The 20909-nt window shown below is 37.7% G+C and overlaps 1 protein-coding gene across 5 annotated transcripts in view; it reads right to left on the bottom strand.

Annotated features, from left to right (window-relative positions):
- Positions 1 to 11218: 11218 nt before the first annotated feature.
- The window catches only part of LOC131394531 (zinc finger protein 709-like), a 34591-nt gene continuing 24900 nt past the window's right edge, over positions 11219 to 20909 (bottom strand). For 3 of the 5 annotated variants that reach the window (XM_058525904.1, XM_058525907.1, XM_058525905.1), the window contains exons 2-4: positions 14378 to 14504; positions 14112 to 14172; positions 11219 to 13719 (exon numbers count right to left, since the gene is read on the bottom strand). In XM_058525904.1, the coding sequence (XP_058381887.1) occupies positions 12090 to 13719; positions 14112 to 14172; positions 14378 to 14504 (1818 nt within the window). In that variant the 3' untranslated portion in view covers positions 11219 to 12089. Of the gene's footprint in view, positions 13720 to 14111; positions 14173 to 14377; positions 14505 to 15987; positions 16119 to 17311; positions 17543 to 20909 lie in introns of those variants that run through there. The other 2 variants (XM_058525906.1, XM_058525903.1) reach the window with 2 other exon arrangements.

Genomic DNA, 20909 nt, shown 5'->3' with positions numbered 1-20909 from the left:
GGTAAATAATGTTAATATGAACATGACTATACATACATCTGTTTGAGTCCCTGCTTTTAATCTTTTTGGGTACTTACCCAGAAGTAGAATTGCTAGATCAGACGGTAACTCCCGTCCTAAGTTTTTGAGGAACTCTCATGTTTTTTCCTACCTGCAACATGATTTTTTTGTGTGTGTGTGAGGAAGATCAGCCCTGAGCTAACATCCATGCTAATCCTCCTCTTTTTGCTGAGGAAGACTGGCTCTGAGCTAACGTCTATTGTCAATCCTCCTCCTTCCCCCCCCCCCAAAAGCCCCAGCAGATAGTTGTACGTCATAGCTGCACATCCTTCCAGTTGTTGTATGTGGGATGCGGCCTCAGCATGGCCGGAGAAGCGGTGCGTCAGTGTGCGCCAGGGATGCGAACCCGGGCCGCCAGTAGCGGAGCGCGAGTACTTAACTGCTAAGCCACGGGGCCGGCCCTGCAACATGATTTTATATCTCCAGCATAGTGCACAAGGTTTCCAAAGGGTGTTTTCACCTTCCTGATGGTATCCTTTGAAGCACAAAAGCCATTAATTTGATGAAGTCCAAATTATTTTTTTATACCATTTTTGTTCTTCATGTCATATCTAACATTTCTTTGCCAAACCTAAGGTTGAAAATTTTTTCCTATATTTTATCTAAGGGTGTTATAGTTTTACTCCTATGTTTAGGTCTTTGATTCTTCTTGGTAAATTACTGTATGTGGTGTGACATAAGTGTACAACCTCTTTCTTTTCATATGGCTATCCACTTGGCCCAGCATCAATTTATGAAGAGAATATACTTTCCTCATTCTTAGCACCTTTTAAAAAGTCAGTTGACCATAGACGTGTGGGTTTATTTCTCAAATCTCAATCTATTCCACAGATCTGTAAGTCTATGCTGGTGTCAGTACAGTACTATTTTCATAACCATTGGTTAGTACAAAGTTTTGAAATCAGGAAATGTTAGTCCAACTAATTTGTTTTTTTTTTCAAGTGTGGTTTGGCTATTCTGACTCTCTGCAATTCTATATAAATTTATGAACCAACTGGACAATTTCTATAAAAAATCAGCTGGGATTATGAGAAGTATTGTAGTGTCTCTTCAGATCATTTTGGGGAGCAATGCTATGTCAACAATTGTAAGTCCTCTGATCCATGAAATTGGGATATTTTCCAACTTACTGATACCTTTATTCATTTCTGTCAATGACGATTGTAGTTTTCATAGGATTTGTTTTGTACATTTTTGTTAAATTTATTCCTAAGTATCTTATTCCTTTTGGTGCTATTTTAAATGCATTTGGTTTTTTAACTTCCTTATCACATTGTTCATTGCATGTGTATAGAAATACAATTGTTTTTTGTATTTTTATCTTGTGTCCTACAACTTTGCAGAACTCACTTAGCAGTTCCAGTAGTTTTTTTGTGGACTCTAGTGTTTTCTATATGCAAGCATAGGGATGAAAAAATTTTACCTTCTTCCCCTCTAGGTTCTTTGGCTAGTCTAATAATTAAACTGACATAAGACAGATTAATAGGAAAAAAAAAATTTAATTTCCCGCATATGGGCGACATAAAAGAAATGAAACTCAAAGAAGTGACCAGAGCAGGAAGCTTTTACACCTTTTAGACATAAAAACAATATACCTGGGAAGAACTGACAAGGTAGAGAGGTTGGAGCTAGTTACAGTAAATGGTGAAGAAATAACAATGTTTGTTTATACAGCCTTCTCAGCCCTAAATCCCCTGTCTCTGCTGATAAGGTTGCCTTCTACCCTCCTGGTTCAAAGAGGGTACCTATCACATAGAAAATTCATCTGCTGCTTTCAGGGGGAACAAAGGAGTGTCACAGTGTCTTTCTTGTGATGCTTGTGTCTCAAGTACCTTAAATTCAAAATAATCAATAGGCCAACGTGCCATACCTTGGGGTGACATATTCTGAACATCTACACAAGACACCTCATCTGGAAGTAGAGAGAGTTTTACATCTTCCCAACCAATCTGCATGCATTTATTTCCTTTTATTGCCTAACGGTTCTGGATAAAATCTCCAGTTCATTCTAGAAGTGGCAAGAGCACACATCCTTCTTTGGTTCCTTATCTTCAGGGGAAAGCATCCAGTCTTTCACCATTAAATACAATATTAGCTGTGGGTTTTCCATAGATGCTTATTATGAAGTAAGGAAATTTCCTTCTGTTCCTGGTATGCTGAGTGTTTTAATCATGAAAGAGTACTGATTTTTTCAGTCACTTTTCCTGAGTCTATTGAAATGATCTTGCCATTTTGGCTTTTTACTCTATTGATCCTTTATTACATAATGGATTTTGAGATGTTAACCCAACCTTTCACTCCTGGAATAAACCCACTTGGTCATGGTATATAATTCTTTTCTATATGTTGCTGGATTGGGCTTGTTAGTATTTGTTGAGGTTTTTTGCATCCATATTCACAAAAGAAATAAGGGTGTAGTTTTTTCTGCAATACACTTGTTGGTTTTGCTATCAGAGGAGTACTGGCTTCACAAAATGAGTGTGAAGTGTTGTCTCCATTCTATTTTTTAAGTTTGTAAAGAATCCATAATAAACCTTCTTTGAGTGTTTGGAGAATTCTGAGTTGAAGCCATCTGGGCCTAGGCTTACATAAAGAGTGATTTTTTTTGTTCGCTAATTCAACCACTTCACTTAGAGTTCTAGTCAGATTTCCATTTATTCTTGAGTTAGTTACAGTAGTTTTTGTCTTTCAAGGAATTTATCCATTTCATTAGTTGCCATAAAATTTTTCATTGAATTCCTTTAAAATCCTTTTTATTTCTTCAATGTCAGTAGTAATATCCCTTTCTCTTCCTGATTGTATTAATTTGAATCTTCCCCCCTTTCCTCTAAATCAGTCTAGCTCAAGATTTGTCAATTTGTTAATCTTTTCATAGAATCTACTTGTGGTATCATTGATTTTCTCTGTGGCTTTTCTATTTCTCATTTCATTAATCTCTGCTCTAATTTTTATTATTTCCTTTTCTCCTTGCTTTGGGTTTGGTACTTTGTCTTTTCAAGTCTGCTTAGGTGAAAGGTTAGGTTATTGATTTGAGATCTCTCTTCTTTGCTAGTAGAGGCACTGATGGCTATAAGTCTTTTTCTATGTTCTGTTTGAGATGCAGCCCATAAACTTTGACTTTCAGCATGATATAACGTCCCTCAATATCTCTGTGATGTCTTTTGTTTTCAAGTCTATTTGGCCGGATATTTGTATCATCTCTCCAACTATCTTGTGGGGGCTGTTTACAGATGTATCTTTTCTGTGCTTTTACTTTCAATCTATTTATATCTTTGACTCTAAACTGTGCTTTTTGTACATAGTGTCTGTTTAGATCATGATTTATGTTTTTAATCTGAGGTGACAATCTTTTCCTCCTGTTTTGATAATGTAATTCATTCACATCTAGTACTATTGACATAGTTACAATTACACCTGCCGTTTTACTTTTTATTTTCTACAATTCTCACATTATTTTTAGTTTCTCTATTCTTCCTTTATAGCTCTCTATTGCATTAACAGGGTATTTTCTAATGTAGCATTTTCATTTTTGATGACTTTTTCACTATTTTTTTTTTTAGGGGTTGCTCTGTTTAACATCTACTTAATTTATAAGAATGAGCTTCATATTTGTACTAGCTCAATTCCAATCATACATGGAAACATTACTCATATATAGCTCTATTCTCTCTTGCCATTTTTTGTGGTATTGTTATGCAGATTATATCTATTAATAATTTGACCAATAACATCTTGTTACACTAATTTCTTTACCATTTGTAGTCATTTCCTTAGCCCAATACAGCTTTGCTCCATGATTTTTGTTCCTTTAATGGCAAACACATTACACACGTATTACATTTCTATATATTATAGTCCTAACAGCACTTTACAGACATGGTATTTTATACAATTCTTTTGATATCAGTTAAGAGAAGAAAGGAGAAAATGTGTATTATTTCTGTCTTTCATAATTACATAATTACACTGGTGTTTTGTTTCTTTATATTGATATGAGTTACCACCTGGGGTCACTTGCTTTCAGCCTGAAGATCTCCTCCAGCCATTCCTGCCTGCCAGTTGGCTGTCAATATATGCTCTCAGTTTATCTGGGAAAGTCTTTATTTCACCTTCTAGTTTTACAACATAGTTTTGGTGAATATAGGATTGTTGGTTGAGAGTTTTTTTCTTCGTGCATTTTGAATATGTTATCCCTCTGCCTTCTGACCTTTCTTTTTTCTGCTGAGATGTCACCTGTTAATTTTACTGGGGTTTCCTGTAAGAGTTGGGTCATTTATTCAATTGCTGTTTTATCCCAGCATACGGTTCCTACTCTCCTGTATCTTTGCATGTCTCATCATTTTTTTCACAAACTGGACATTTTAGGTAATATATTGTAGTAACTTTCGGTATTGGTCCCCTTTCTTCAGGGGGTTTTACTGTAATTTGTTATTTCTTTGTTCAGTGAATTCCTGGATTATTTTAGTGTGGTTTATTTCCCACATTCAGAGTGAAACCACTAATATAGCACCTAAGGTGGGGGCACCGTTTTAATTGGGGAAAAGGGGTCGAATTGGTCAAAGAATAGCATCTTTTGTCCAAAGGACCATTTAGAGTAAATATTTAATAAGTAAGCAATGATTGTTTATTAATAGAGATATATAAAATTAGGTTGAAACAGCTACAGTGAAAGAAACTCAGTAAAATATGAGAATACAAGAATGGGAAAATGAAAGTAACACCAAACCGGGTACTCACAACATCCATGCCTTTAGCCAGGGAAGTCCCAACAGCACGGCCAGGCAGGGAGTGCCGGTTGAGAGAAAGGATCCTGGGCAAGGCGTCCCCTCCGCAGGTGAGACTCCCGCCCAGGTAATGCTAAGTGAGGGTTTTTATTTAGGATTTCATCGAGGGCCCATATGGGAACATCTGGTGTTTCTTTTCTTTAGATGTTAGGTGTTATCTAGTGTGTATGTGCACTGTGACTCCCGGTAAGCGTCCGGAGGACACAGATGGCCAGTCTGTGACTGCTCCCGACGTTCCTAGAGTCTTGAGACATAAACAATTGCAGTTTGTATTGTGGGAGAAGGGCCAGTTCCCATCACAAGCAACTGCTTTGTATTTTTTCAGTGCAGATCGTTTCTGAGGGTCACGGAGCGGCCATCATGGCTTCACTCATGTCAATTCACCATGTGAAAAGCACAAGAAATTATAATTAGGATCTCAAAGCCTCCAAAAATATCTGAATTCAGTTATTCCAGGATTCAAGGTGTTGGACAGATCCAGGAAACCGTCAGTATGATTCCAGAACTCTGTTCAAATATTTAAGTAATGCAACTGTTTAATTTTTTCTGTTATTTCTTGTGTCATTGGTGTCACTTGGCCAGTGAAACTTGCCAACGGGCAGCAAGCAGCCCTTTTAGGGAAACAGAGCTCTCTCTGGCTGGTTAATATAGTCTAAACCCAAGTACTCATCAGCTACCATGGCTGCCAGGGAGTTTTCCTTCATGGAAAACATCTCAAACATTAGCTGTCTGCTACAGGTATTTTGAGTGTTTTGGACATTTCTTGATTGGCATTAAGGATGTTCTTGTTGAATGACATCATGTGTGCCCAGGTCAGGACCAGTGACTCCCACAACAATAAGCACATGAGTGCAAATGATAGGAAAACAGCACATTTGTGTTGGATGGACTTGAGGGGGTCTGACGAGGGTGCTCAAAATGAAATATTGACATGCAGGGCATACAGACTACAGGTGATGTTAGAAGGAAGACCCAGGAGTGGGATATAAGAGTGGTGGCTAAAGGGCACTATTACAATAAACCAAAGACCTGTAGGATTGACTGTTCTGACAGAAAAGTGTAGTATAGAAAGGTTCTACTTATAAGGTGCCAGCAAGCCTGATGATCAGAACAAAATAGTAAGCCCCAAAGACCGGGGGAATGTAACTCAAACAGCAGGAACATCTATTTAGAAGAATGCGAGTTTTGTCTAAGTAAGCCACTAGGCCATCCTAAGAGGGTTGCAGCCTGGGTCATAAGAGAGGTACAAGATGCATTGAATATCTTTTTCAAGAGCCCTATGTTTTATATTTTGAGACATTAGATGATAATATCAAAAATTTCTACAGTGTCTTGGTGAGTCCTTGATCCTGGTTTCAGGAGGATCATGTATCATAGGGTGAGTAATTTTTCTTTATTAGGTTCTACCATGGTCCGAGCACAGCATGTAGCCCAGCAGAGGGGGTGAAAAGCCCTAAAAAGTCTATCTGCCATCACCTATAGGGACCCCTTCCTCCACCTGGACTTAACACACATGGATTATATTACCTGTGACATGATTTTTTCACATCAGGTGCGTTGGTCAGTCACTAAGTTATCCATGGTAGGGGAGGGAAGTCTCTTGAATTTTGCAAAGACCTTTAGGTTAGAGGCCTCTTAATAATTTTGTATTACAGAGGCACATGAGGCAAGATTAACATCATCTGGTCTGAGGAGTCAGTATGTGTCTCAGAAATTTGAGTCAATTTAATACGCTGAGCAATGAAATGAGCCTCTGCAGACTGAGGTTTAATATGTGTAGAGTAAGGAGTGACTTCAATTTGTAGTTGGGTATTGTGAGGGAAGGTATCTCAAGAGTTTTTATGCCAAAGGGGGCGACCTTGGATAAGGAGTTGTTGCTATTGTTGGGATGAGACAGCTAGGTCATTGGCAGTGGGCAAAGGATCCGTAAAAAATGTGCAGATGTGTTTGATCCTTGGCCTGGGAATTCTCTGTTGCTAGCAGCATTACCTGGAGTTGGACTAATCATCTGATCCAATCTGTGCTCAGGGAAGGCCTGTTTGATCCAGGGAAAGAACACAGCTACTCTGCAGTGGACCCCATCAGGTGTGGTGGTGCACACTGTTCACAAAGTCTATGAGCGCCCTGGTCATTCATGTGCCCCCAAGTCACTCCTGAAGTGGCCAATGTGTCTTAAAAGGAAGTGACCTCCTCCCGAATGTATTACATCAATCAGAGAAGAGGGGAACACACTTCCTCCTGTAGGTGTGATATGCCAGAGGTGCCATTTTTGGCTCCATCCTGTAAGTACCCATATCTCTTCAATGAGGCCTTTGATTAGCAAACCTGAAGGGGTCCTGCATTCATGACCCAAAGCAAAATGTGAAGCTGGCTGTGGAGGACCATCAACTCAGGCCCTGGGAGGGCCTCCATTTACAAAAAGACTGTCAGTTGCCATCAGTGGCTTCTCTAATTGTGTGCAGCACTAGATGAGGAGAATAATTTCAGTACAAGAATGCCTTGGGCAATTTGTCCACCACAGGAGGTTTGGAGACTTAGATACATAATAGGAGGCTGCTAAAGACACCATGGAAAGAGGTTTGTGGAGGGAGACACTAATGGATTGACTTATTTTGACAAATTCTAGAGCCATTTATTTCCCTGCTCAAAGTCAATCAGTTGAAGCATTGTTGAATAAGTAGACAAGCAGATCTGATAAATATGCGATGTTTCTGGTCACTGTGGCTGACAGAATATGCCCATGACATGGGTTCTACCACTGCTTCTGTGACCCTTTCAGCTCACAGGCCCCTGGCATTGTCTGGTGGAAATTTTCCAAAGTAGGATCTGCATGGATTTCTAAAGATGTTTCCAAGTAAGCAGACATGAGTAGGCTTGAGTTGGGAAACCAAGAGCTGGAAATTCTCTATGGATAAAATGGATAAAGAAATGATGCTGATGCACATGAATGAGGATGTCCCCAGACAGACCTGACTTAAGAGGCAACTTTTTGTTTCAGAACCACAGTATTTCTACAGATCTGTCCACAGAACCTGATTTAAACTCAAAGATTCTGAGAGCCCTTTCACTTCACTCCTAGTTAGGAGTATGAGATGAGGGCAGGGAGAACCCTAGAGGGTTTTTTTCAGTTAAGATAGATTTGCAAGAAAGGCCTATTGAGGGCTGAATTCTTCTTTTCAATACTTCTATTCTTCCTAAGAAGGATTCCAGAGTGCTAGAAAGAAGTGTTGAATGCATAAAAATCAAGAATCAGGAGAGCTCAACATTATCCTAACATGTGAAAGTGATTCTGCTATTCATTTTCTATAAATTATATAAATATACAATATTTATGTATACTTCTGAAACTTCACAAATGTATAGTAATCGTGCCATCAAAAAATGGGAAATGTGCCATCATCAAAAAGAACACTCTTGTGGTGCCCATTTGAACAACACTTCTCCACTGTATAAGTTAACATGAAAAAAACAGAAGAGTAATAATTTCTTTTGCTCTTTATTACACCTCATAGCTGTTACTGTTTTTTCTGACTTTTCCACAACATTGCAGGACATCTAAGCATATGGAAATGAAAACTGTGAACAGCAAAGTGGGCTATGGGACTTTGTGGATCACTGAAACTAAAGACTTCCAGCTACTCCTGCTAAAAAAGACAAGGATTTTTTCCCATTTCTCCTTTTATACCCAATTAGGATATTACTCAAAATGATACTTTCTCTCTGCAGCACATCTCAATTATTCCTTGGATGCTTGCCGCTAAACATCCATAGCTATTTTTGTTGTTTCCACTGCGAGATACAGTGGACTTGCATAGATATCACTGTACTCACAGAACACACTCTGGATGAGCTAGAACAGTGCAGAGGAATGCAACTGTTTCTCTAAGTGGGAGGAACATCACGGTTTAATGGGGTATATATTGCATATTCAGTCTGTACAGCATCAAAATGAAAATGCTAAAGCCTATAACATTTTAAATATTTAAAGGTAAATAAAAATCCTCTCAAATGATATCAAAAACAAAAAGACACCACAAATAACTGTGGCTTAAATCAACAGGAAGTCTCAAGTCTCAGACAACAATAATAATGGCATCCTCCCTCACTCCTATCGGCACAGAAAAGAGATATACACACCTCAGCCTCCCTACTAGCCCAATGTTATTATTTTCACTTTTCTTCAAAGCCCTTATTTCCATCTTATAAGACAAGGGTTCCCCATTTTTTAATCATCTCTCTTTTCCCACAAACATATAAGCACCAGGACTTCAAGAACTTGTCTGCTTCATACTGCTATATCCAAATCCTACTGGGCCTTATTTCTGCCGAATTGGGTACACTGACTCTAAAGTGCATGGCATGTGAGGGATGTTGAAACATTAGCATCAAGAGCATAGTCTCTGAGAAAGAAAGGCTTGATTGGCACAGTGGTCCTGTCTCTCTCCCTTGCTAAGTGTCTATTGTCTCACAATTTACCTAAACTCAAAGGCCTCAGTTGAGTCATAAAGAAGATATTAAAAATATTATGTAGTATACTAAGAAGTGAATTTTTATACGTTAACTGACATACTTTATGATAAACAGTGTCTAATACACTGCAGGAAATACATCAATGTTTTGATAATAAGTAGGAAAGGCAAAAGCTGTTCCAGAGGACCAGGAGCTGACCTGCATTCACTGCAAAGCTAAGTTTCATCTTGCTAAAGAGAAAAATGTCCTTCACCTCCCTCATCAACGTTACACAGACAACAAGACAAGACTAAGGGTATTTTGTAACCATAACAGTAAAAGTGGTAAAAGATAAAATCCCAAATCATAAAAATGAGTAATATTCCCTACTCCTTACTAAAATGACTGACTGGAACGACTTACGAATTAACTTTAGCTCCACTACATTGTTTTTGCCTTCTAGAAAACAATGATTAGGTTTACCAAAGATAAAATGTTTACCAAAGATAGAATTGAGTCTGCCTCCACACAGGATTCAATACAGAAAATGACTGATCATTGAATAGGAATCACATCATCTAACATACGGCAAAATCTTGCAAGAAGTCCTTCTGAGCACCCTGTTACTGTTATACCTCACAGTCCTTTATGGTCTGTGGTCAACCTTACTAGAATTCATTATACCCCCTTCCTTGACTAGAGGTGCAATCCTGCAGGTCACTGGCAAGTGGGCACTGAAAAAACCATGATTGTAAAGTTTTGGGTTAAGAATGAATGAGAAATTACTTTCATGACAAAGATTGTAACTTTAAAAAACACAATTTGCCTGAGGAAAAAGTACCTGAATTTGTATGCACATGATAAAATTGACTCATCATATATAATGATTAAATTAATAAAATTGCAAAGTATATCTGAAAATCCACAATTAAAATGGATTTTAATATAGTCTCTCTCTGAGGAAATGAAAAGCACAGTAATATTTATTAACATACAGTGGCTCAGAAAACAGTTGAGAGAATATATCAATGAAACAATTGCAGGAGTGCTCACTTCACCAAGAAATGCACATAGTAGTAATGACATACAAACAACCATTGAAAACACATTGAGGGAATATGTTCAGCTACAAGTAACAGAACACAGTCTTCCTGACATGAGAAAGGTGACTGTTCTCATGTGGAAGAACTGGGTCAAGGCAGCCACTGCACAATGCAGCAGAGAAACAAACTCCCATGTCCTTCTGTTTATGCCCCACTGTACATGTCATGGTGAATCAGGAAAACATGCTCACTAGCACTATTAACAGCATAAGATGTTTCCTATACTCATTAGACTTTATACAGATATCATATAGAGAAGAGGAGAATCAGAGAATACTCCCAACCACAAAAGTCTGAATTAGGTTCCCGGTAGACATAAGAGACCATACAGAAAATTCCTAACTCTAATAGATCTTTGATGTGAAGCATGTGAAAATATCAGTGGAAAATATATCTCTATGGAAATGGAAATTAAACAGTTGGTGGTGGTTTTCAAGATACGGTTGACTTCTAGAAGGGCAAAGAATCCAGAAAATAGGATGGAAGATGGCGTCCTCAAAGCTCCTATGTAACTGTCTCTCTCCCTGTATGGTGGTTCCAAAATCTGACTAATGCCTTGTTTGCTTCTGTCTTCCAAATCTCATGCAAGAGAGGCTACTGGTGAATTCCAACTTGGAAGTACAAAGGGGATGGATTCCTAAAGATCTACTTCTTAATATTACCCCCATTGACATAATACAATACAGGGTGATATGTCTCGCTCTAGATTTTGTTGCCCTATCACAGGCCTGTACTTAATGCAAAGTCTATTCACCAAATACCAGTCAGAAGGAAGGACAAAGAGCAAACGCCCTAATACGAAAATAAGAATTCACAAGAAAGTATACTCTTTGATACATTTGCCATACATCAAAATTTATTCCAACTGTTTAATAGTATGGAAACCAAACAAAGGCTCCTATACCCACCACCCCAGGAAAGGAGCTTTCTCTAAGAAAGGCACAATATATACAATGGATTAGGCATATCTGGGAACTGCAATAAAAGGACAGTAAGAAAATCCCAACAAATACAAACTGTCATTTCCAATTGCCCCTAAATACAGAAAAATGAATACATTATTAAAAAATTCAAGAGAAAATATTATCAGTTGATTTAAGGGAAAACCACTACTTAGTAATCTTATGTACTATTGATGAAGGTTGACTTGCAGAATTATCTCACCTCAATCTTCATTTCTGAAAGTACTTAATAGAAATCCAGAATCCAATGTCACACTTTAAGAAAGATTCTTGGTAAACACAATATATTTACAAATTTCACAACAACTCTTTCATGTTACAAGTTTTCTAGAACAGCCTACACATTAATTTCCATCAAGCTTTCTCCTATGACTTATAATTATATATCTTTTTAGTGGGAATTTCACATACAATGGTGTAAGCCATGTGACGTCTTTTCCGTGTTGCTCACATCCAAGATGTTCGAATCAAGGGACTCTTTTTATGCCTTCATGAAGATCTGGGATGACAAAAGTCTTTCCATGTTCATTACATTTACTTGGTTTTTCCTCTAGTGTGCATTCTCCCATATCCTCAAAACTTTGGATGATAAATAAAGGCTTTCCCACTTTCCTGTTATTCACAGGGTTTCTCTCAGTATGAGTTCTTTCAAGTCTTGAGAGAGAACTGGGAAAACAAATGCTTTACTACATTTTGTACATTCATAGGGTTTCTATCCAGTATGATCTCTTTTATATATTTGGAAAATTTGATGACAACTGAAGACCTTCCCCATTTTCTTTACATTCATATGTTTTCACTCCAGCATGACTTCTTTCATGTCTTCGGAGTAATCTGGGATACATGAATGCTTTCTCACATTCCTTACATTTGTAAGGTCTATCACCAGTGTGAATCATCATGTGTGATCGAAGGCTTGAGGGATCTCTAAAGGCTTTCCCACATTCCTTACATTCACAGGGTTTCTCTCCAGTATGAATTCTTTCATGTACTCTAAGAGAACCGGAAGTAGTGAATGATTTACTGCATTTTTTACATTCATAGGGTTTCTCTCCTGTATGAATCCTTTCATGTACTCGAATATAACTGGAAGAAGTGAATGCTCTACTGCATTCTTTACATGCATAAGGTTTCTCTCCTGTATGAATTCTTTCATGTACTCGAAGAGAACCAGAAGTAGTGAATGATTTACTGCATTTTTTACATTCATAGGGTTTCTCTCCAGTGTGACTCCTTTCATGTACTCGAAAGGCACTGGGAGAAATAAATGCTCTCTTACATGCCTTACATTTATAAGGTCCATCTCCAGTGTGAGTGATCATGTGCACTCGAAGGTTTGCGCGAGTAACATAGTCTTTCCCACATTCCTTACATTCATAGGGTTTCTTTCCATTGTGACATCTTTCATGCATTTGAAGAGTTCTGGGATAAGTGAATGCTTTACTACAATTTTTACATTCATAGAGTTTCTCTCCAGTGTGACTCCTTTCATGTTTTTGAAATGCACTAGGAGAAACAAATACTTTCTCACATTCCTTACATTTATAAGGTCCATCTCCAGTGTGACAGACCAAGTGTGCTCGAAGGTTTGAGGGAGATATAAAGGCTTTCCCACATTCCTTACATTCATAGGGTTTCTCCCCAGTATGAGTTCTTTCATGTACTCGAAGAGACTTGGAATAAATGAATGCTTTACTGCATTTTTTACATTTATGTGGTTTCTCTCCAGTATGAGTTCTTTCATGCATTTGAAGAGACCTGGAAGAAGTGAATGCTTTACTGCATTTTTTACATTTATATGGTTTCTCTCCAGTATGAGTTCTTTCATGCGTTTGAAGAGACCTGGAAGAAGTGAATGCTTTACTGCATTTTTTACATTTATATGGTTTCTCTCCAGTATGAATTCTTTCATGTATTTTAAGAGACCTGGAAGAAGTGAATGCTTTACTGCATTTTTTACATTTATATGGTTTCTCTCCAGTATGAATTCTTTCATGTATTTTAAGAGACCTGGAAGAAGTCAATGCTTTACTGCATTTTTTACATTTATATGGTTTCTCTCCAGTATGAGTTCTTTCATGTTTTTGAAGACCACTGGGAAAAATGAAGGCTTTCCCACATTCCTTACATTTATATGGCTTCTCTGCAAATTTTTCATAGTCATATGCTTTGTGTTCAGGGTGACATCTGATGTGCCTATTACGGGATGAATGATGCATGAAGACTTCTCCAAATGTACTATATTTACACGGTTTTGCTGCAATAGTTTTCTTGTTCAGATCAACATTGGGAATAAGGCTGAGGTTTTCTCCACATTGACTACCCTCTTCACTTTCACAGAGTCTCAATACCATATGACTTCTGTAAAACATGAGAAGTACATTATTAATAGTTGCTTTATTAATGATTTTATATTTGTTATATTATAATTTATCGAAAACAATAAAGTTTTCCACTTTGTGTGAATTCTCCAAAATTGAATATATTGAATGCTTTATAAGAGGACTTCAGCCTTACTATTATCCAAACAGTGATATTCAAAGAGAGGATTTATTAAAACTGTTGCCAAGTGAATTTATTTTGTAAAAGCTGAACCTGTACATCACGTTTCAAAAAGTATATTTGGTGAAAATTTTCTAAGAAGAGCCAAATTAGCAGCAAGGGTTATTCGTTTTGTTTGCATCTTTTTCAAATTTCATAACATACCAGGATTCTCACATGAGACATTACCTTCTATTCTGAGTGTGACTCACCTGTGTTTTCTCCCTTGGTTTTTGTACTGATCTTCAATATCATGATTTTCCCATGTTTTTCCTGAAATGCAGACCCAGAAAGATAATTCCAAAGTATTGGAAATTATAGAAAAAGTTTTAGATTCTAAGACCATGATGAGCTATAAGCACATCTAGTTTATTTACTAACATCCCCTCTTTTCACATTCTATATCTTGGCACAATGTTAATGGGCAAGAAACACTTGTTCTCCCATTGGTGAAGGGAAGGAATGTCCTCATTCTTACCTATTGAGTCAAGGTTGCTGAAGGTTTCCCACATCACATCTCTATAGAGTTTCTTCTGTGAAGGATCCAGTAAAGCCCACTCCTCTGGGGTGAAGTTCACAGCCACATCCTCAATGGCAACTGAGTCCTAAAACATGACACATATGTGTAGAGTAGGATGCATAAGGATGACAACATGATGGATCTACACTCCATTTCTAGGAAAGTTACACATGATTCTGTCATGTCCAAACATATATTCTATGATGTGATCATGAAAACTCAATCTTTTTCTGTACACACTTCCTCATCAATTTAACAGCATCATGAACACATGGAAATTATTTACATCTTTTTTACTGTGATCACATTTCATATTTCTGTAACGACATGTTCAAGAGCATGTTGGGAAATGACAGAAATGCCATACAATGAAACAAATATTATAATTATGAAACAAAAAAACCAAAAAAGACAGAGTACAATATACATGAAGCCTATGACATCCCTCTTTAACATAAGGTTTAAAATAGACATGTTGGGAATACCTGAAGGAAAAGAAAGATAGAAAGTAATAGAGGAAACAAGTGAAGTAATAATCACCAAAATATCCCAAAATTAATGATAGCCAGCAAACTGCACATCCAGGAAACTCAGAGAAGAATAAACATGGTAAACTCAAAAGTGCACACTCAAGAATATTATATTCAACTACAGAGAAATCAAAGACAGAGCACACTGAAAAATGACAAAGTAGAATACGCTTCTGAATACATTCTCTGTCAAGCAAAATTATCCATCAAAAAATAAAGGAAAAATTAGGACTTCCTGAGACAAAAATTGAGGAAATTTTTCATGAGTGCACCTAGTTTGAATGAAATGTTCAAAAATTTATCAGAAAGAATGTAAATGAAAAAGGTAGAGGATTAGAAAAAGAAAAAATGAAGGTAAAATATCGTTTATATATTTATAATTAATATAACAGATGACACTTTGTTTAAAATAAAAATGTATTTGGTAATGAGAAGCTTAACACAAGTGAAATAAATGACCATAATATGACAAAGCACGGGGAAGAAATTGGGAATAGTGTGTTATGAAGTACTTGCACACAGTGAAGTGGTATAGGTTTATTTGACAGAAAATGTGGGTTAGTTATAAATGTGTACTGAAAACTCAACAGCAGCCACTAAAAGAGCTTAATAAAAAATGTGTAATTGATATGCTAAGAGAGGGGAAAGAAAAGAATCAGATAAAATGCTCTATTTCAGCCAGAGAACATGGAAAAATGGTGGAAGACAAAAAGAAACAAACAACAAGAGCAAGATAAAAAAAAGTGAAAGAGGTGCTAAATACTAATCCAGCTGTATCAAAAAACACTTTAATCAACAATGGTCTCAATAAAATTGAAGGATATAGTAATATCAGATTTTTCAAAAACAACTGAGTTATATACTGTCTACAAGAAACCCCTTCCAATATAAAGACACAGACTGATGCAGTGTACATGGATGGAGAAAAATATCCCATGCCAGCACAGATCAAAAGAAAGCTGGCATAGGTCTATGAATTATAGACACTGCAGATTTCAAGCCAAGGAAATTTCAGAGATAGAGAGGGACATTACATACTGATAAAGGTGTCTATTCTCCTAGAAGGCACAGCCATCCTTGATGTGTACATGCGTAACAACAGACCGGTAAAATATATAAGGCAAGGAGAAATAGATGAATCCAGTTCAATAGTTGGAGAATTCAACAACCTCTGGGAAAAAAAGGACAATCTTATCAAATTTGAAAGAACAGAAATCATACAAAATATATTCTCACACCACCCAGGCATTCACAGAGAGGTCAATAACAACAAAGCTGGAAAACCCCCAAATATGTGAACATTCAACAATACATTTCTAAATAATACTTAAGATCAAAGAAGTCTCAAAAGAAACGAAAATTTATTTTGAACCAAATGAAATGAAAATACAACGTACAAAAGATTCTTGTATGCAGCAAAAGCAGTGTCTAGAGGGAAATGTATGCCACTGAACAAACACAATGGAAAAAGCAAAGATCTATAATCATTAAAGTAAGCATCTATCTTAGGAAACAATAAAAGGAAGAGCCAAGAAAATCCAAAGTAAGCACAGTAAAAGAACTAGTAAAAATTAGAAAAGAAATCTATGTCATTGTGGGAAATCAATAGAGAAAATGAAAACAAAAAAAGCTGGTACTTAGACAAGACTAATAAAATTGATAAACAGTCAAGAAAACAAAGAAAACAGGGAAGACAGATATTACTAATATAAAAAAGGAAAGCAAGAGGAAATGAAATAAAAGAGGATTTGATAAAATCCAACATTCATTTATGATAAACTAGTAATAGAGGGGAACTTCCACTTTTTGAGATGGAAGATCTTCATGAATTCTGTAGCTAAATTCATAACATTTCTTCCATATGGCATGATTGTGAGACATCTGAAAGAATTCACAACAACAGAAATAACTCGTACAATTAATAAGAGAGGACAGCAAGGCTGAAGGAGATGTGAGTTAATTGCTTTCCTTATAGACCCACACAAATATACTCAAGTGATCTTTCACAAAGAAACAAAGGCAATGCAAATGAACAAGAAATTTTTCTAAACCAATAGTGGTGGAAATAATGGATATCCACATGCAAATACACACACACACACATTGAATGTAGACACGGGCCATACACCTTTCACAAAAATTGAGTCAAAACACGTCACAGATCTCAATGTAATTAAATGCCAAAGGAATAAGCTCCTAGAAGATAAGAGAGAAAAATCTAGACGACTTTAGGTTTGGAGATGAATTTTTAGATAGAAAACCAAAAACCAAGGTCCATCAAAAAAAACACAAAAACTTTACTTCGGTAAAATGAAAAACTCCTGCTCTGAGAAAGTGTTAAGATAATAAAAACATAACTTACAGAATAAAAGAAAATCTTTGTAAAACACTTGTCTGGTAAATAAGTGGTATTAGAAATATCCAGGGCCGGCCCCGTGGCTTGGCGGTTAAGTGCGTGCGCTCCGCTGCTGGCGGCCCAGGTTCGGATCCCGGGGGCGCACCGACGCACCGCTTCTCCGGACATGCTGAGGCCGCGTCTCACATGCAGCGGCTGGAGGGATGTGCAACTATGACAAACAACTATCTACTGGGGCTGTGGGGGAAAATAAATAAATTAAAAAAATCTTAAAAAAAAAAAATATCCAAAGAACTCTTAAAACTCAACAGTCAGAAAACAAACAACACAATTAGAAAATGGGCAAAAGATCTGAACAGACAGCTCACTGAAGAAGATATATAGATGGGAAATAAGCAATATGAACACATGCTCCACATCAAATATCATTAGAAAATTGCAAATAAAACAAAAATGAGGAATCATTAAACACTTATTAAATGCCTAAAATACAAAACACTCAGAACACCAACTATTGGTGAAGATGTGAACCTACAGGTAATCCTCATTCATTGATGGTGGAAATAGAATTTGGCACACCTACAATGGAAGACAGGAAGTTTCTTTCTAAACAAAATACACTGTTGCTAAATAGAGTAAGAACCAGCATTAAGGCTCCCTGGTATTTTTCCAAATCAGTTGAAACCTTATGCTCACACAAAACCTACACATGAATGTTTACAGGCACTTTATTCATAATTGGCAAGACAGAGTTCTAAACACGATGTCCTTCAAGTGTTGAATAATCAACAATCAGTGGTGTATCCATACAATGAAACACTGTTCAGTGATAAAAAGAAATGAGGTATCAAGCCATGAAAACACGGAGGAAGCTTAAAAAGATATGTCTAAAGGAAAGAAGCCAATGCGACAAGGCTATATAGTGTATGATTCCAAGTATATGACATTTTGGAAAAGACAACAGCATGAGCCAGTAGGAAGACCTTTGGTTGTGAAGAACTTGTGGGATGGAGGGAGGGATGAATCAATATGTGGAGCACAGAGGATTTTTAGGGAAGTGAAACCACACTCTGTGATACACAAATGATGGATCCATGTTATTATACATTTCTCAAAACCCACACATTGTACAACACAGAGTCAATGCTAATGTACACTGAGCACTGTGATGCATCAATATGGGTTAGAAATTGTAAAAAAAAATGTACCACAGTAATACAAAAAGTGAAAAATAGTGCAAACAGCAGATACAGAGAGAGAGGTTATATGGAAACTATGTGAATTTTGATCAATTCTTCTGTAAAACTGAAACCATTCTAAAAAAGCTGAAGTCTTGCAAAAAATAGATGAAGACAGACTCATTAGAATTCATCCCTGATGACTGAAACAGGACATTTCTCATTCAACTGATTTCCATAAGCCAGTATGGTGCTCTATGAGGCTGAGACCCGTAAGGGAGGTGAAACTTGTTGGAGACCACAGCACAGTATACTCTGAGAGGTGCCATGGTTACTATGAGCAGTGTCAGAACTCCAAGGTAGATAACGAGCATCCTGGTGAGTCTTTGTATTGTAGACCTAATAACGTACAGACAAGTGTTATGTTGGTTTCTATTCTTATAATCTCTGAGTCAAGAGATTCTCAGAGTTCTTTTACCACAAAGGGTCATCTCTTAGACAATCATCTAAGTCCTTGTGAAAATATGCAGATGAGCCCAATTTTTGGCCAGTAGTAAGATGACTGACTAATGTTTGGATAGCTCTGGTGACACTTGGGTTCGGTTCATCAGAGATGTCCCAATTAAAGGATGAAGAGCAGCAACTCTCCACTGAGCTCCGTCACGTACAAATGTGTATTGTCATTCAAGTCTGCACTCTCCAGAGCTGTGCATTCAGTTAATCCCAAGGAACTCCCCAGGAAACCAAGGTGTCTGGGAGAGGGGTGACTTCCTTCATCACCACAGCATCATTCAATGAAGTGAATAAAGGTCACGCCCTTCCTGCAGGTGGCATAAGCTACAGGGCCAAGGTTAGGCTCCTTCATATCACAAGTGTCAGCAGCTGGGCAGAGCTGGCAGGGTGCTGTTTCCAGCACTAAGGCATAACAGGTGCCTTGGTAGAGCGTCACATGCTCAGTGCTTCTCAGAGACTCTATTTTCAAGAGATCTCAGTATGAGATGATAATGGCAGCTCTAACGGCATATAGTGTGGGGACCAGGGCAGGTTCTTGCATCACAGCCTATGAAGAACATAAGGCCCTCCTCCAGAGAGCCTCAAATCACTGCCAACAGGGTTAGAGGACTCCTCCATGAAAAATGCTTGCTTTACAGAGTTTAAGGAACCCGGGCTTAAGTTGGGTTTGAACTAATCCCTTTGCTGGGCCAAACTCAGACTGTGTGTGCTGTCCACTATAACCCAGAGGGTCAGGATCTTTGTTGCAATAGACACAGGGGCAGCAGCAGCAGTTACTCAATGGTCCTGGAGAGCCCTCTGGAACCTCAACACCTACTGGCTGCATTTTCCTGTGTTTTTCTTTCTCTCTGAAATAACTGCTCTTTAAGGAGTGGCCATCTAATGGGTTTACCTCATTCACAGAGTATAATCATCCTCATAACCCCAGACATCCCCTAATGTCAAGGTGACCCCAGCCTTAGTCTCACCTTCACGGTAAACTCACAGATTCTGCCCCAGACATAGGACCGAAGAGCACAATAAGGATGGCCCCATTCTCATACCCCTGCTTCCAAAGGACAGGTAATTAGCAAAACTGTGAACTTGGAGTCCTGTGTATATAGAACCAGGCGTGGTGGGTCAACAATGCACACAGGGCAGCACAGCTCACAGGAGGAGCTGCCCAGCAAGCAGCAGCTCACAGTGCAGGAGCCTCCAGGCTTTCTCATCAGCCCGTCCAGACAAGAAGGCCTAGGGTGAGGGTTAAGTTTTCAGTAGTCAACTATGTGGACACTGGACACTCATTATAAGAACAAACAGGGGTAAGAAAATAAGCATTCACACTGGCTTATTTTTACATAAACACTAACAGGATGATGAAGCAGTGATCAAAACTGGTCATTTTAGGGGGGCTGGAGTGAGAGCAGAGGAGTGAGGCAGCACGTGCAGGCAGGGAGTCTCCTTAAGTTAGTTTCCTTACATAGGAATTTTTTAAACCTTCTCATGCATTATTTATTTAAAATAAGGAGAGAAATTTATATACACTATTTTTTCTTATGCTTGGTCATTATTTTTATTTAACTTCGGCTTTATAAAATTAATTTTAACATTTCTACATAGGAAACCACTCCAAGATATAATCCTTTAAACACTAATGGATACAAAACTGCAGACAATACAAAATGTATCAATCCCTTTCTAACAAAAAGGGCAAGGGGCATGATAGTTTGTCCCTCCAGTATATTGCACACTGGGGATATTTTCAGGAAGGAGTAAGGTATTATAAGACATTAGGGGTTTGCAATTAAGCCCTAAATAAACTAGGAATTCCAAAGATCTACATAAGCTTTGACCTGTTTCCTCATATCACTGAAAATAGAAATTCAAGTGCTTTTTCCTCACATCCATTGAAATAGGAATTCATCTGCCTTAGG

This window comes from Diceros bicornis, chromosome 30, assembly GCF_020826845.1.
Source record: "Diceros bicornis minor isolate mBicDic1 chromosome 30, mDicBic1.mat.cur, whole genome shotgun sequence".
Lineage (NCBI taxonomy): Eukaryota > Metazoa > Chordata > Mammalia > Perissodactyla > Rhinocerotidae > Diceros > Diceros bicornis.
The sequence above is the reverse complement of the archived record's forward strand: the minus strand, read 5'-3'. Positions and strand labels throughout refer to the sequence as shown.